The sequence below is a fragment of the Trachinotus anak genome, unplaced genomic scaffold (genome assembly GCF_046630095.1).
Source record: "Trachinotus anak isolate AG129_WGS33_773 ecotype Australia unplaced genomic scaffold, CSIRO_AGI_Tana_v1 ptg000016l, whole genome shotgun sequence".
In the NCBI taxonomy this organism is placed as follows: domain Eukaryota; kingdom Metazoa; phylum Chordata; class Actinopteri; order Carangiformes; family Carangidae; genus Trachinotus; species Trachinotus anak.
The window spans coordinates 6,141,745-6,156,828 of NW_027273867.1; the positions used below are offsets into that span (position 1 = coordinate 6,141,745).

The 15,084-nt window shown below is 40.3% G+C and overlaps 1 protein-coding gene across 1 annotated transcript; it reads left to right on the top strand.

Annotated features, from left to right (window-relative positions):
- Window positions 1-5,778: 5,778 nt before the first annotated feature.
- parp10 (poly(ADP-ribose) polymerase family member 10) lies at window positions 5,779-14,699 on the top strand. The gene is made up of 11 exons (XM_071499764.1): window positions 5,779-5,912; window positions 6,988-7,163; window positions 7,319-7,561; window positions 7,668-7,898; window positions 7,978-9,005; window positions 9,108-9,320; window positions 11,106-11,229; window positions 11,301-12,296; window positions 13,406-13,539; window positions 13,613-13,787; window positions 13,883-14,699. Exons 2-11 carry the CDS (start codon window positions 6,989-6,991, stop codon window positions 14,179-14,181), a joined length of 3,618 nt encoding a protein of 1,205 aa, XP_071355865.1. The 5' UTR covers window positions 5,779-5,912; window position 6,988; the 3' UTR covers window positions 14,182-14,699.
- The last annotated feature ends 385 nt before the right edge of the window (window positions 14,700-15,084 follow it).

Sequence of the window (15,084 nt, forward strand, 5' to 3'; positions counted from 1 at the left end):
AGGAGAAATGCATGATGTTTCTGAAGTACATAGACAGCACAATTGTTGCTGAAAAATATCCAGCTTCATTGCTTCATGGTCAGCAACCTTGAACTTATTTCTCCTGTTTCTGGTATCGGCAGGGTTCTGCTTTTCCTAATAGACGGCCTTTTCATTTCTGTCATTTCATTTGTTGTCTTTTAAAGGATGAAATTGGAAACGCGGTCATTAGTCAGCTTTAATTAGTGAGGGGGAGTTCATTTGAGTCAATAATAAGTTTGTTTATTCTACCATTACACACTACAATGACTAGACTTAATAAAAATGAGTGAATGCCAGCAGGTTCCCGAGGTTCTTCTTTCTTCTTTCTATTTAATGAAAAATAAAACGATTCCCTGCTTTCACATTACTGTTTTGCTGAAACAATAAGTGACACCAGGATGTCACATCTGTTCTACATAATGAATGGTAAACTGTGTTTTAACAGGATGTATGTGTTTTACAATTGTGTAGAGAAATAAGCTTATTCAAGTGACAGTTGCTATCCCTGAGGAATTGGCGCTGAACTCTGCAACACATTCACTTTGTGTGTTTTTTTTTTTTTCATGATGAAGCAGCTCGGCTTTTCACAGCTTGACTCCTAAGTACAGCTGCTTTGTGGGTGCCGTGGGAGAAACTTGTTCATTTTCACAAATTATTGTAATTAGTGTGGTTGCTGAATCAGGACTCAAACTCTGTAATAATAACATTTAAACTTTTATTTTGCCCTATACACTCATTGCTTTGTATCTTATCTGTAAAAAGAACAAACTTCTTTTAAACATCAAAACTAAAGAATAATGAGTAATTAGAAGATACAGAATGCATGAAAGGCTACTTAGTCCTATTCAATCCCACTGTATTTATAGTTCAGCCTTTATGCATTGTACATGTAGCATCAATTTTTCAGTTTGGCCTGATTATCTATGTATAAGATCATGATAATGGACATGAAAAGGTAATGAGACATAGAATGCACTGGACTGTAAGTAGTCTGCTTAGCCACCTCCTTATTTATATCTCAGCCACTGAATACGGACACACTCCAATTATATTTCAGATTGCTCTGTATTGACCAGCTGCATCTGTCATATAATGATGACAAGTACTCATATGGCATGCTGATCAATCATACATAAGCTCGTAATAAAAACATTTATAGTTTATGAGATATGAATGAGACCTGAACTTTAAAAGCATTTGATTTGCTGGACGCTCAGTTCAAATGATAACAGCAATGATGACGTGTCTGGTTTTGATTCATTTTGAGTTATACTATAGCCAATACAGCAAGGCCTCATTCAGCCCAGTGAGTGTGTTTATAATACACTCATTACAGTACAACAGTTAACACTTTGAATGGAGTCAATCCATTGTATACAGCCTCTATATAAGCCTCGTCATATTATGTGATAGATTATCGTGTATGGAAGTCTATTGGACATGCAGCCATTGTGTGTATAACTCAGATGCATTCAAATTAGTTAATGCTCACTACTGCATTCTGATCAGCCATGTAATTTCATAGTGATAGCACTCATTCACTGAGCTATATACTGAGTATTACAATCATGCAGTCTATGCTTCCACCATTGTATTCACACTGTAAATCAGTGGTTGGACACAGGGCCTCGTTCCCTGTCTCTCGGCCATTATACAGCAGATTCCCTTCAGATATGTATATTCTGACCATGTTCTATCAGCAGTGGAGGAAAAAGTTAGATGTGTGGAGGAAAACTTTGATCCCCATACCACAATGTAACAGTATATACTCCTGCATTCAGAATTGTGCTTACTGGTGAGTAGGAGATCAGAATTATTATCAATACAATAAGCAAGTAAAGTGCTCATTGTGCATAGATGCCTCTTTCCAAGTGTAGTGAATGCAGTGCTGCAGTGTCATAACTGAAGCATTAGCATGTAAGCAAAACATTGCAGCAGGTCATTGGAGTTCACCTCAGCTTCTTCACTGTAGGGTAATTTAATCAATGATATTATGTCAATCACGTTGCTTGTCATGTAAAATATAAAGTAGCATGAAATAACAATACTCAAGTAAAGTGCAAAAGTCTCAAAACTGGAGTTACTTGTTTACAAAATTGGATGATGTTAGAAGAGATGTTTGAGTATTTTATAGTATTGCTTTTTTATTATATAATAAGCTAATCATTATTTAATTTTAACTTATATTATGGGCTGTTGTATGTGTTGATTTCCACAAAATCTATCATGTTTTTAAAAGCATTTCAACATTATAGTTTACACAGTTGGCTTCACTGGTAAAATGTGTGCTCACCTTTCTGTGTCAGCGGCCCCTTTGGAACAGCCTGGTGCACCAAAGCCTTCAAGCACCACTAGGCCTACTCGCTGCTGCTGCACCAATGAATTCGCCTCTGCCTCCTCAGCCACTGCAGTCGTCTCCAGCTCCTCAACCTTTAAATTTGTCTGTTGCTGGACCATCACCTGCCTCTGCTCCAGCACCACTCTTGAACCCCCAGCAAATGCATACAGGTAGATTTAAAGTTTATTTCTCTTTCCCAACACAATTTTGGTGTTGATATATTTTCTGTGCCTAATCTGTTTAAATGTGGGATGTAGCTACAACGCTATGGACGCATGAAGCAACCCTGTTTCTAACTAGTCTAGCACAGCGAATGGCTGAGGACTTTCAGTCTCCTGTATTAAAGAAAGTGTGGAAAAAGGTAGCAGAGGAAATGCTGGCTAAAGGCTACGACTTTGGAGCAGGGGCCTGTGACAATAAGTTCAGGCAATTAAAACACAGGTTGGCTTGGTTGTAGCATTATCATTTTTTGGGAGTAGGGCATCTTGAACGCATTTGCTGTATCTGGGTTTCTGTTCTTAGGTACAAAACTATAGTAGACAGCAAGAAGAAGACTGGGAGTGGTACCAGCAGCTGGCTCGACTTCTCTTCAGTGGAGGCTGATGATCCCAGTGTGGAGCCTGTCCAGACTGTTTCCTCGTTTTCTGGTGATTTTTTTCCATGTCACTTGATATTTTTAATTGTGGACTTTTTTAGTGCAACATTAACATGAATAGACACAACAGATGAGTGCAGTTTGTAAATCAAAAAGAGAATTGTATCTTAATGCACCTCTAAAATCTTGTATGTTAGATCTTAATTTTAAGCTTTTATATTCAATTACTCAAGTGATGTCCTATTACAAACTATGTGTGATACGATGTAGTAGCTGGTGTTGCTAATAGCATTATTTCAAGGATGGATTTTTGTGTGGCTCAGGAAGGTAGAGGTTTACTTAACTGGACATTTGAAGTAGCTTTGTGTGCACGTGACTCTTATTTACACTATGCAGGCATGTTTGAGTCCACGTGAAAACAGCAAAATATATTTGTTGGAGAAGAGTGATGCCTGCTGCCTTCATCAATACCATTTTGAGACAATCGGGTTTTATATTCTTTCCCCTCAGGCTCTTCCTCAGACCCAGATGGCCCAGGACCATCCATTTTTCAGCCAAAGCCATCAGCAGAATGTGGTAAAAAGAGAGTCCATATCGGAAGCACCTCTGAGGTTTGTGCAGCATGTCACTGAGCAGAGGAGGCAGATGTCAGAGCTCATGAAGCTTCAATAAGAAGCTATGGAAGTGGCGAGCGAAAAGGAATGACATCTTAAAACAATTTGTTAATGCTTTAACAAAAAAAAAAGAACAGGAACTTGCCATGTTCTGATCACTTATTTGTTTATTTAGTTTAATAGCATTATGTTACAAATGAAATAAATGCAATCTTCAACACCACTGTGCCTTTTTAGTATTTTACATTTCCATTCTTTTGTGAAACGAACGTAGGTGAACCAAAAAGTATTAAGAATTTAAGTCATCCTATCCCAAAAGTAAAGCAAGTTCATCCCTTTTGCTTTGACCTGTAAGCATTGTCAGGGTCTACTGCTTGACATTCATTGTCATCATTGCCAGCCACATCTTCACAATCCTCCATTTGGTACCCTTCTTCCCTTAAACAGAAATTGTGCAGAACACATTCAGCTGTGATTGCAACTGGGACCATGTTAAGGTCTTCCACGGACAGGGACCTCAGGTGTCTCCATCGCCCCTTTAGGAGACCAAACGCCCGTTCAATTGCAACTCTAGTTGAGCTGTAGAGTGAATTGAATTTTTTTGCCTATGGGATAAATGTCCATTATCTCTGCAGGGTGTGATGAGAAATGTGCTTAGTGGGTGGGCTGAGTCTCCAAGCAGGTGGTAGTCACCTCCCATTACATCCTGGAGGTGACCATATAATGGACAGTTCCAGAACACCCTGGCATCGTGCACAGACCCCCCCCAGCCAGTGTACGCATCCAGGAACATCATCTCTGATGCACACACTGCTTGGAGTTCAATACTTTCATGTCCTTTTCTGTTTATGTAATTGTTTCTTTGGAGTGTGGGTGCTGGGTTGGGAATGTGTGTACCATCAATGGCTCCAGTGACTCCAGGGGAGACCGGTTTTGGCCTGAAAGCCATTTGCCAGTTTTGCAAGTTCATCCTCTATGGGCCATTTTATGTATTCCTTCATCAGTCCACACAGGACCTTGGAAATGTCTGAAAAAACATAATGCAGCGTTCCTTTGGACATATCAAAGCGGTCTGCAACACCCCTGAAGCTCTCTTGGTTAGTCAGCAACCAAATGGAGCACAGCATTTTCTTTGGAGTGTCAACAAAGGACCAACTTTCTCACAGAGGGCCTGTGGAAAAGTATGTGCAGCAATAGGTTTTTTTGTTTGTTTGTTTTTTAATTTTTACATATGACCCTGTAAAATAAGCTGATGCAAATCCTAATATAGTAGCTGTTTACATGATGCACATACTACCATATAGGCTATAGTGTGGGAATTGCAATTAAGTAACATCAAAATAAATTCGCAAGACCTACTATATTGTGTACACGTTTAACATCAAAGGCAGAACAACTCCAATAATAAGAGCACTCATGGATCTGGAGCTAATTAAAGTCTGCATCATATAGTAAGTGCTGTGTTGTGGCCGGCACATGCCCTGTGCTAGGCATTGATGATTAATGTAACAAATAAATACAATATTTATATTTAAATGACATGGCCCTACAACAAGTGGTCTTCAATGTAATTTTCAGACATGTACTTTGCTAGTGTATGTACCATTGTGGAGTGACCCTTTTAATAAACCTTTCTACTCCACTCTACTCCTCTAAATATGTAATGCTAAATATTACAATATCATATCACAACAACACTGATCAGCAATACTGATAGGCCTAATAGAATAAAAAGAATAAAAATTATTACATAATATAGATAGTAACAGTCTCAAAGGTATGAAGCGGATTATACTTCACCTGAAATTTTTTTCTTGTCATCCTGAAATGTGAAGCAACACTACAGTTTCATACCCCTTCACTCGATTTGGATGCTCCGTAATCTTCCGGACAACAAAGGCAGCGATCGTGACATCGAGAATAGTTTGAGTGGTCAAACTTGTAGTGAGATCAATTTGATCATCTTCAGCGAGTTCTTCTAAAAGCGCGCAAAGAATGGCCTTCTCGGCTGCCGTAGTTGCAACGCTTGCGTAACACAACCATGGAGCCCATCCATGGATGTATTATAAGACCTTCTTATAATACATCCATGTGCCCATCCATATAATACATCCATGCCATGAACACAACAGGGTGCTCAGGGCACCACCGTTTCCGTTTAAACAAGGCTGGACTACAGCGACCATAATGCTTCACTCTATGGTCTAAACTGGCTGTTTCCCTGTAACACGTGCAGGTGATGACGCCACCCGCCGTCCAACAAGCGGCACAACACGGAAGTCTTCAGAGTTCAACCCGTGGACACGGAACATATTCGTGAGCAAATGTTTTCCCTGTAGCACAGGTAAGTACGCCGCGAAAAACGTCTAGGTCTGCTGTATTTGTCTGTTCTGTCGCCAAAACATAAATCGTTTGCGACCAGCGACTTCAGCTTCAGTGTCTGTTGCAACTGTAGATACTGGTTTCACTTTCAAGTTGGAGAAAATGACAGAGCAGATACGAACACGAACTTCTGGAAAACTGCGCAGTAAAAAAACAAAAACACAGCAAACAGGGCCACTGTGATTCCGTTTGGAAACCTGTGAGGAAAATGTTTTTGTAGCAAAGTTAAGACACCACCGTGATATTTTGGTCCTGACACTGAATGAATTTATAAAGGCCGAGCTTCCTGTAAGGTGGCTACTCTTTGTACTGTGTAGGCCACAGTCACTGTCGTGACAGAATACTTTACAAACTCCATTTACACGCGAATAAACCTTTAAATCAGCTTCCTAAATACATTTCACATGGAAATGCTGTTGTTTTGCTTAATATTTACTTGAGCAGAAATGTTACTGTTAATTTACAGTGCATTCAGAAAGTATTCAGACCCCTTCACTTTTTTATGTTGCAGCGTTATAGCCTTAAAATCGTTAAAATGATCATTTTTCCCTCATCAGTCTAGAGGCAAAACTGAAATATCACATTGACATAAGTATTCTGACTCTTTGCTGTGACACTTGAAATTTTGCTCCCATTTCTCTGGATCGTATTGGTACACCTTGATTGGAGTCCAACTGTGGTAAATTAAATTGACTGGTCATGAGTTGGAAATGCACAGACTTATATAAGGTCTTACTGCTGATTCTTACGTGTAAGGTTGCATTATTTACATTATGGAATAATAATTTTTGATGAATCGATCAAATCATTAAATTGTTCTAGAATAGTCTGAATTTTAAACATTTCAAAACACAAAGATGTTCACTTTACAGTAATAAAACTGAAACTTCCCTTTTGGCAAAGCTGGAACAAGCAGATATTTGAGAAAGTGGCATCCTCTGTAAAATCCAGGCTTTAGGTTTGACATTTAGTTGAGTAGATGTAAGCAAAGCAGGTTAATTGACTAAACCCTTCCTGTATGTTTCTGTATTTTTCAGGATGCCAGTCGAAAGCCTGGAGGAAAGGACAGTGGAGGTGCTGCCGCTGCCTGAAGACGTGGATGAGGAATTGCTTTATCTGTACTTTGAGAATAAACGTCGCTCTGGGGGAGGCCCGCTTGCCTCTGTGGAGAAGAAGGGCGACCGTGCCATACTGGTGTTTGAGGACGCAGAAGGCAAGTGCAAAACATGGTGCACTTGTGTCGGACATTTTGTAACTGTGGTTATATATGTATTTGTGATTTGTTGACCTTTAACATGAACTGCTTTCAAAATCTTTAGTATACTTTGTTAACTAACTCTTTTATTTCTGTTCCTATTATTTTGACAGCTGCAGCCCAAGTTCTGTCTAAAGGGCACCACGTTCTGCATAATGTTGAGCTGAGTGTGAGGAAGCCTGCCTCAAAGGACCAATGCAGACTGCTGCTGCGGGGAATCAACCCCAACACCTCTATTGAGATGATAGAGCTCTATGTGGAGAACATGATGGTTTTGAATGTGAAGGAGTACACCCTGTATCCCTCACCAGGGAGAGATTCCATCCTCATTCACCTCAGCCAACCTTTATCGAAAGGTCTCTCTATTTTCTTCTTTCTTAAAAATCATACTGATCTTTCCAAATGTACAGGTTGTCATTTTCTGTCACGGTACTGTTTAATACATATGTTTTTGCTTTGCAGATTTCCAAAACCTTAGCGCAAAGATCTCCAAGAGGACACTGGAAGGGGCCAAGGTAACACTTGAACAGCTTGACCAAACTGACTCTGTTTTAGTGGAGAACCTGCACCCTGGCACCACTCCAGACATGCTCACTCTTTACTTTGAGAGCAAGCGAGGTGGCGATCAGAAGGTGAAGGAGGTCACCATGTTATCAGAGGGTACAGCGAAGGTGTCCTTTGTCAAATATGAATGTAAGTTTTGCACTGTACGACCTTTCAAACTCTTGTTGTGCCATTACAGTTTTCTGACTGTCTGTACTTCCTGTAACAGCTCTGGGCCCTGTCCTGGATCACCAGCACAAACTGGACGGTGTTGACCTGGTAGTGAAGCCATACTTTGACTTTCTTCAACCAACAGAAAGCATAACATCACAAAACCCTGGGAGCGGAAGCCAAGATACAACAGAGATCAAGTCAGAGGATCTGAGTGACGTTCAGATGAAGACCAGTCCTCCCATGGTGGTCGCTGCCAGCAGCCCGTCCTCCTCTGAGCCGACCTCTCAGCCTCTTGTTGCCCGTGAGGCAGTAGAGGAGGCAGCAGCAGAGGAAGTTATGGACAATCAAACAGGGGATGCAGATACACTATCAAGCCATGTTCCCATCGCTGATCCAGTAAAGTTAGCTTTGTTTCAACTTAGCCCCCTTCCACAGGACATTGAAAAGGCTGACCCGAATCTCACCATCCAAATTAAAGAAGATGGTGTGCACATTATAGGAACTGGCAGACAAAAGTTGGAGCGGGTAAAACACACCATCTTGGACTTTCTCGGCAACATGGCTGAAACTCATTTCACTCTCGAGCCAGAAAAAGCCCAGTTCCTCGCGAGGAAAGATGTCAAAGACAGACTACAACAAACCATGAATCAAACTGGGTCACCCACTATGTACTCTGTATCAGATTCTAAAGTCGTGGTAACATCTCTGTGCCAGAACTCGGCTCACCAGGCATGTAGCTTTTTAAAATCCCAACTGTGTCAATTCAGCATACCGTTGGACACGCAATATGAGTGCATGTTATATTGCAGAGAGTGGTCTGAGTTCCTGCAGGCTCTGGGTTTCTCCTCTGTAAAGGTGTCAGAACGAGGAGAGAATATTGATGTGTTGACTCTGAAAGGGATGGAGAGTGAGAAGCAGACTGCAATCCTGCAGTTTCTTACTACACCCATTGAAAGGGAGACAGTTATCTCTATGGAGCCAGGCATGTTGAAATACATCCAGATCCATTGTCATCAGCTATTGGCTGACATGGACCAAGTGTCTATTTTTCCACTGGAGGCTGAGGATGTCTGTGGGTTAAAGGTGTGTGGTGCATCACTATCACATGTAGAAGCAGAGATTTTTGGACCACAGTGTTGTAGTTTTTGTTTCATCTTCTGTCATATTTGTGTATTTCCCTGTTAGATCCATGGTCATGCAGTTGCTTGCCAAATGGCTGAGGAGGTGTTGCAAGGCGTGGTCTCCTCTATCTGCACCAGAACCATCACAGTAAACGCTCCAGGAGTGGCCCGGTTTTTAGGCGAGGCAGAGTGCAAGAGCATCCTGAATGAGATGGAGTCAAAGTTTCAGGTCTACATCAGCCCAAAGCACGTGCGCTGGCAACCCCTGCCTCACCAGGTAATGTGATGATGGAACAAAGCAAAAGTTTTACTATCGCTTGTGCTTTGGGAACCTGTGATATGCAGCTCTATCCTCCCACCTTTCCTTTCAGTTGGCCAGTTATTCCAGTTGTCATTCATTTTGACGAGCTGTCTACCTTGAAACCGTGTTCAGTGTAGCCTCAGGCAGAGCTCCTTCAGCATAAACATGACAGAAGTAAAGCACTGACGCTTACTGTGTCTCTGAACCAGTCCTGTCTGCTGAATCTTTTAGCTTTGCTGTACTTTCTTATTTTACTGCTTGGTTTGTTGTCAGCCTCAGCTCACGGGCCTCTCAGATGAAAAAACAGTGTATATGTTTCCAAATGTCCCAAAGATTCAAAGTTGTAAGTTATTGTCCTTTACAGGCAAATTGATTTGCAGCCTGGCTACACAAAAATGCACACACTGTATCAAACTCTTATGTACATCAACAGATAGACACATGACATGATGGCCAAAGTGATATGTAAGAGTTCCTTCATCAAGGTCAAAGTGTAAAAGTCAAGTAAGCCATCTGTGCAAATAAGCGATGTCCAGACATGAGTAAAATACTATCTGCCATTTATTAACTGAATAGCAGCGGGAACAAAGACTTAGATCTCATGGTCCTCATCAGGAACAGCCCAAACTCTGTCTGAGGAGGGTGGTCTTGGCACCTCAGAAGGGAAGTAGCCTTTCTGACCACCTTCCTGTTATAAAGGTCTGCAAGCTGGGCTCGAATCCTCCCTGATATCTTACTGCCGCTTTGATGAGGCTACAGAGCCTGTGTTTGTTTGAGTCAGATTACCACACCAAGCAACAGTGCAGAAATGGATTCAGTAAAGCTTCTATAAAAGAGATTCATCATCTCAGGAGACATTAAAAAAGCTCATCTCCCTCACAACAAAAAAGTCTCTGTTGGATCTTTTTTTTAATTGTGGAAGTAACACAAGGTTCAAATCATGCAATTTCAGACCAACAAGGCTTAAAAAATAACATACTTTGCCCTGCTTTTGGGCATTTCCCTGAGCTGAAGATTGTTTAAAGCACTTTCTGGTTTCAGTTAATACCTCTCATACCCTAATACCCTAAGTTAAAACTTACATTTTATTGTAATATCAAAGGAAGCTTTTATTTTTTTCAAAATAAAATTGAGGCTCTGTGATAATTCAGTTAAAGTATGAGGAGCAAGGACACTTCTTGTCTGTGAATACAAATTCTTGTTGTTAAATGACCTTTTCTGATCCTTTTGTTTATTGTAATCATTGAACTCCAGTTACACCTGCAGTTAAAAATGTCTCATCGTGCTCAGCTGAAAGACTTGAATCACACTCTAACTGAATAAAATGAATAAATAGCAGCCTGACAGTGTGTGTGTTGAGCCAAAGTACAGAAACAAAAACAAGGTCATATTGCTCTGTTTTTGAACAAATCGCTTTTGCACAAATAACAAAATCATTCCATTATTCTCCCAAAGACCAAAATGTAGCTCGTTGATGTGTTTTCCTTTTTGCTACCTTCAGAACAGAAAGGTAGAAAGTACTAAAACTTATGAAAAATGGTCAGCAATTGCTAACCACATATAATGGTAAGCAGTTAGTGGCTTGACTTTTGTGAAGTCACTGGTATGACCCTTTTAATGTACAGGAAACATTTATTACAGTTATTTTAAGCCTTTCATTAAGCCACAGTCTGCTACTTAACATGAAATTGTGAAGTAGTTCAGGTTTCCCTGCAGCAGAAACATTCAACGTTCACAGAAATGTATTTTTTTTTATTCCAGGACATTTTTGAATCTGCATGGAGGTTGATGTCTCACAAAAACTTTCGGAAAGTGTCTGTGGATGGTCCTGCACAGTTAAAATCAGATTCAGTGCAAACTGATCATAATGGAGCTCATGACAAAGGTAATATCTGACTCTTTAATAATTTCTCATATTTCTGTGCAGTTTCAAAAGTTCAGTTTGCTTCTTTTCAGGCCTTTTAGAGGAGGCAAAGAGAATCGTCTCAGCCATTGATGAAAGAGTTGAGGGAGATGTTTCCAATGCAGAGCAACTCGATGACGTGGATAACATGGACCTGTACACAGCAGAGGAACTGACCAGCCTGACAGACCAGAACCCTGATGTGATAGTTGTAGATGATTCCCAGCTCTCAGCTGAAGGGAACACTGCGAGTGGGTCAGGCCTGGGCCTTACTAGCGATCTGGAGGAAGAAGCCCAGCTGTCTTTAGCCATCCAGTACTCGATGGAGTCAAGCAATTGGTCCCAGGAGGATGAGGACGAACAGCTGAGAAAAGCCTTGGAGCTGTCCCGGGAAATGATCCAACACAAAGCCTCTTCTAGTGGCACTGACAAGAGCCCCCAAGTGGGTCAGCAGGACAAGGACTCTGATGTTTCATTACAGGATGCCATCAAGGCAGCCAATACCACCCAGATAGTTGTGTTTGCAGGTTATAGCTGTGATCTGATTCGGGTGGACATAGCCTTTGGGAAGAAGGTCACCCAGAGACAGGTGGAGGAGAAACTTGAGCACAGGAGTGTGAGGCACATGTCTGATTACCACAGGAAGTGTTTGGAGATGATCAAGAGGAAGCATGCGGTCGAGATTCAAGTTCAGGGCACCATTATCACTGTTTCTGGATTCAAGGACTATGTGGCCGGAGGAGTGTGGGATGTGAAACTGTTGATGGAGAAACTCACCAATTCTGTACCCAGCCTGGAAATCCTGAGGGCTGTCCAGTGGGTGCTGCATGATCCAGCCTCCTCAGACACAACTCAATATTCACCTGATGCGACAGTGTTCATCGAGAATGCCTGGAGGATGAAGCTGAAAAAGGTTGATATGTTGCTAGACAATCAGCCACACATTATCAACTTTGAAAAGATGCAAGAATACAACATAGCTTCGGGAAAATCTGTGAAAATCTCCAGGAAGATGCTCGATGTACAGGATTTGGGTGAGGACATACCAGGTAAATGAGACTTGGGAAGACTGTTGTTCTGCTGAATGATGTTTCTCTTCTATTGAGCCCCACAGCTGATTGTCAGACAAGTCAAAAATATAAGTGAATGCAGCATTTTAGCTAGCCAGCTAACTTTTATCTTCATAACATAAACTTTTTTGTCTTTTTCTTTGATCGTCCTCCTCAATTATTGTTTATTTGGACAATGCAATTTAACTAGGGCTGCATGATATGCAAAAAAAATCATACAGTGATTATTTTGGCAGATATTGCGATATGAAGCATGATTTCAGTATGAAGGATCGTTTCACTGATTCACTGAAAAATGTTTTAAATATTGAATTTTTAAAAATGTTTTTTTGGGGCTTGTTCCAAACAAGTATGTTCCCTTAGGTCTGGAGAACATGATTTGTAGGCCAGGGCACCACAGCACTTATAGTGCAAACAATGCACAACAATGTTGTGACACATTTTACCTTTATCAAAGAAATTGCAGCTCCTGCCTTTCTTTGTGTGTTTTTTGCAGCTCCTGCGATTTGGATATTGCACTTGGCCATAGTATGATTTCGATTATATTTTAATTTATAGCCCTAAATTTAACATGGTTCCATTACAAAGCATGAAACAGATGTGTTGCACAAATAGTTTATAACTATTGCTAATTTGCAACTCTTGTCCCTATTTTTACATGTACAGTGTAATTAAAACAGTCAGTTTACATTATCATAAAACCACAATGCACTAGATATATGAAAGTAGAGTAAAATACTATACCAAAATGCATGGATTGTGATATATAGTCTAAGAAGAGATGACAGCAAAGACAAAGCAAAACAAAAACACAACAACTGATAATGTACAATTAGATAGAAATATACAGATGTACTGTCTAAAAAGAGATAATAGCAAAACAAGCAGACAAATAGTCAAATAAAAACAATAAGATACAGGTACCTAGAAATAGGTACAGCTTTAAATCTATTTTGGCCCGTCTGATAATCTTGTACTGCCTTCTTCCAGTGTGTGGACTCTGTTTTTAAATGATATGAGTGATTTAAAAAAATTAAATTGAATCTAAAAACTGATGAACTGATAAAAACTGAATCATTTGTTAACAGACGAGGAATACTCTCTGTTGTCAAACCTGCCCGAAGCAACCAAAGTCGATGAGGAATCTGATGAATTTCAGAATGTGGTGAAGAATTTCTATGAGACCATCCAGGAATACCACAGCAAGATCAGAATCATACAGGTGAAAAAATAACCCACATATTTTGCAACAAATGATGTCGCGTGTCTGTAATAACACGGATGTTTTTCTCCAGGTGGAGAAGCTCATGAATCGACTGCTGTACAATCAGTACAAGTTAAAGAAGGCGAGCGTACTGCAGCGCGCCACGTACCCAGAAATTGAACGGACTCTCTACCACGGCACGAGTGAGACAAGTGTAAAAGAGATATGCATCCATGGATTCAACAGAAGCTTCTGTGGAAAAAATGGTAAGTTTGGGAATAATAACAATACTGTCCTACTTTCTGACTCAGTTTGTCTCATCTTGCTTATAAATCTCTGACCTCATGGTTTCTCCACACAGCCACCGTCTATGGTCAAGGGGTGTATTTTGCTGTCAACTCTGCGCTGTCCGTTCAGGATCAGTACTCACCCCCGAACGCAGATGGACACAAGTTTATTTTTGTGTCAAAGGTTCTAACAGGAGACTTCACTAAAGGTTGCCATTCAATGAAGACCGCCCCGTTGAAGGAGACCGGTGATATTCCCCTCAGATACGACAGCGTGACAGACGACATTACCAAGCCATCAATGTTTGTCATCTTCAATGACACGCAGGCTTTTCCAGAGTATCTCATTACATGCCAGAGAATTCACCGCTGAGGAAACTGATGAGCCGTCAGATAATAACTATAAAATGTGGCTAAGGTAGTGCTTTTGTTTTAATGTTTTGCCTTGATTTAAAAAAGTGCATTTGATTTATAAAGGGCTAATGTGTTATAATTTACAGCTGGTATTTTTTTCTTTGATTAATCAAAATTGTATAAAATTTTCTTACTTGTACCTTGCTGTTGTCTTATATCAGTTGCTGTACTTTCAGTTCTTTGGTTTGATCAAGAGAAACTCAAACACTCAACTGAAAACACTCAACTCAAAAAGGACATTTTAATTAAGTAACTTAAAACATTCTCTTTTGACACAATAAGGCTCATTGTGTCGGGTATTTGAATAGATGTGACTCAGCAGTTACTGCATGACATTTGACTTGTAAAAGTCAGTTTCGTACTTGTTGGCAGTGATCGTTCATGTCAATGTTTACTCTCCTTGCTTCAACTTGAAACTGTCCAAAATATGTTGTAATTGTGATTTTAAAATCAACCATAAATGACCTGTTTCATGTAGTTCTTGGTTTTTTTTAAACACATGTAATTATATTAATGTGAATATAACTGACAGTTTGGATTTGGAGCTTTTTACCTGCTGAAAGTGCTGGAAACCCTGCTTAACCTCCCAGGTTACTGTGAACCATTTGTTTCCCAATTTATTAGTTTGTGCAGAGAGTTTGATGACCTGAATATGATCTTACATATATTGTATATGTATTTGCTTTCAGGTTCAGTTGTAGTAGCCATACTACCCAGGTTCTGCAGGCTTTTCCTCTGCCCATATGAGAATAATTAAATGAACTCTGAGAATAGAGTAGTACAACTCTAAATGTAATTACAGTGATTACTTTGTGTGTTAGAAAACCAGCAGTCCCATGTCCACTGCTCTACCATGACGAAA

Excerpts from the sequence above, each read along its gene's own strand:
- parp10 (XM_071499764.1), top strand. The coding sequence starts at position 6,989 with ATGCCAGTCGAAAGCCTGGAGGAAAGGACAGTGGAGGTGCTGCCGCTG. Across the intron at positions 7,164-7,318 it reads GGTGTTTGAGGACGCAGAAG|CTGCAGCCCAAGTTCTGTCT; the intron begins GCAAGTGCAAAA and ends TTATTTTGACAG. Across the intron at positions 7,899-7,977 it reads GTCCTTTGTCAAATATGAAT|CTCTGGGCCCTGTCCTGGAT; the intron begins GTAAGTTTTGCA and ends TTCCTGTAACAG.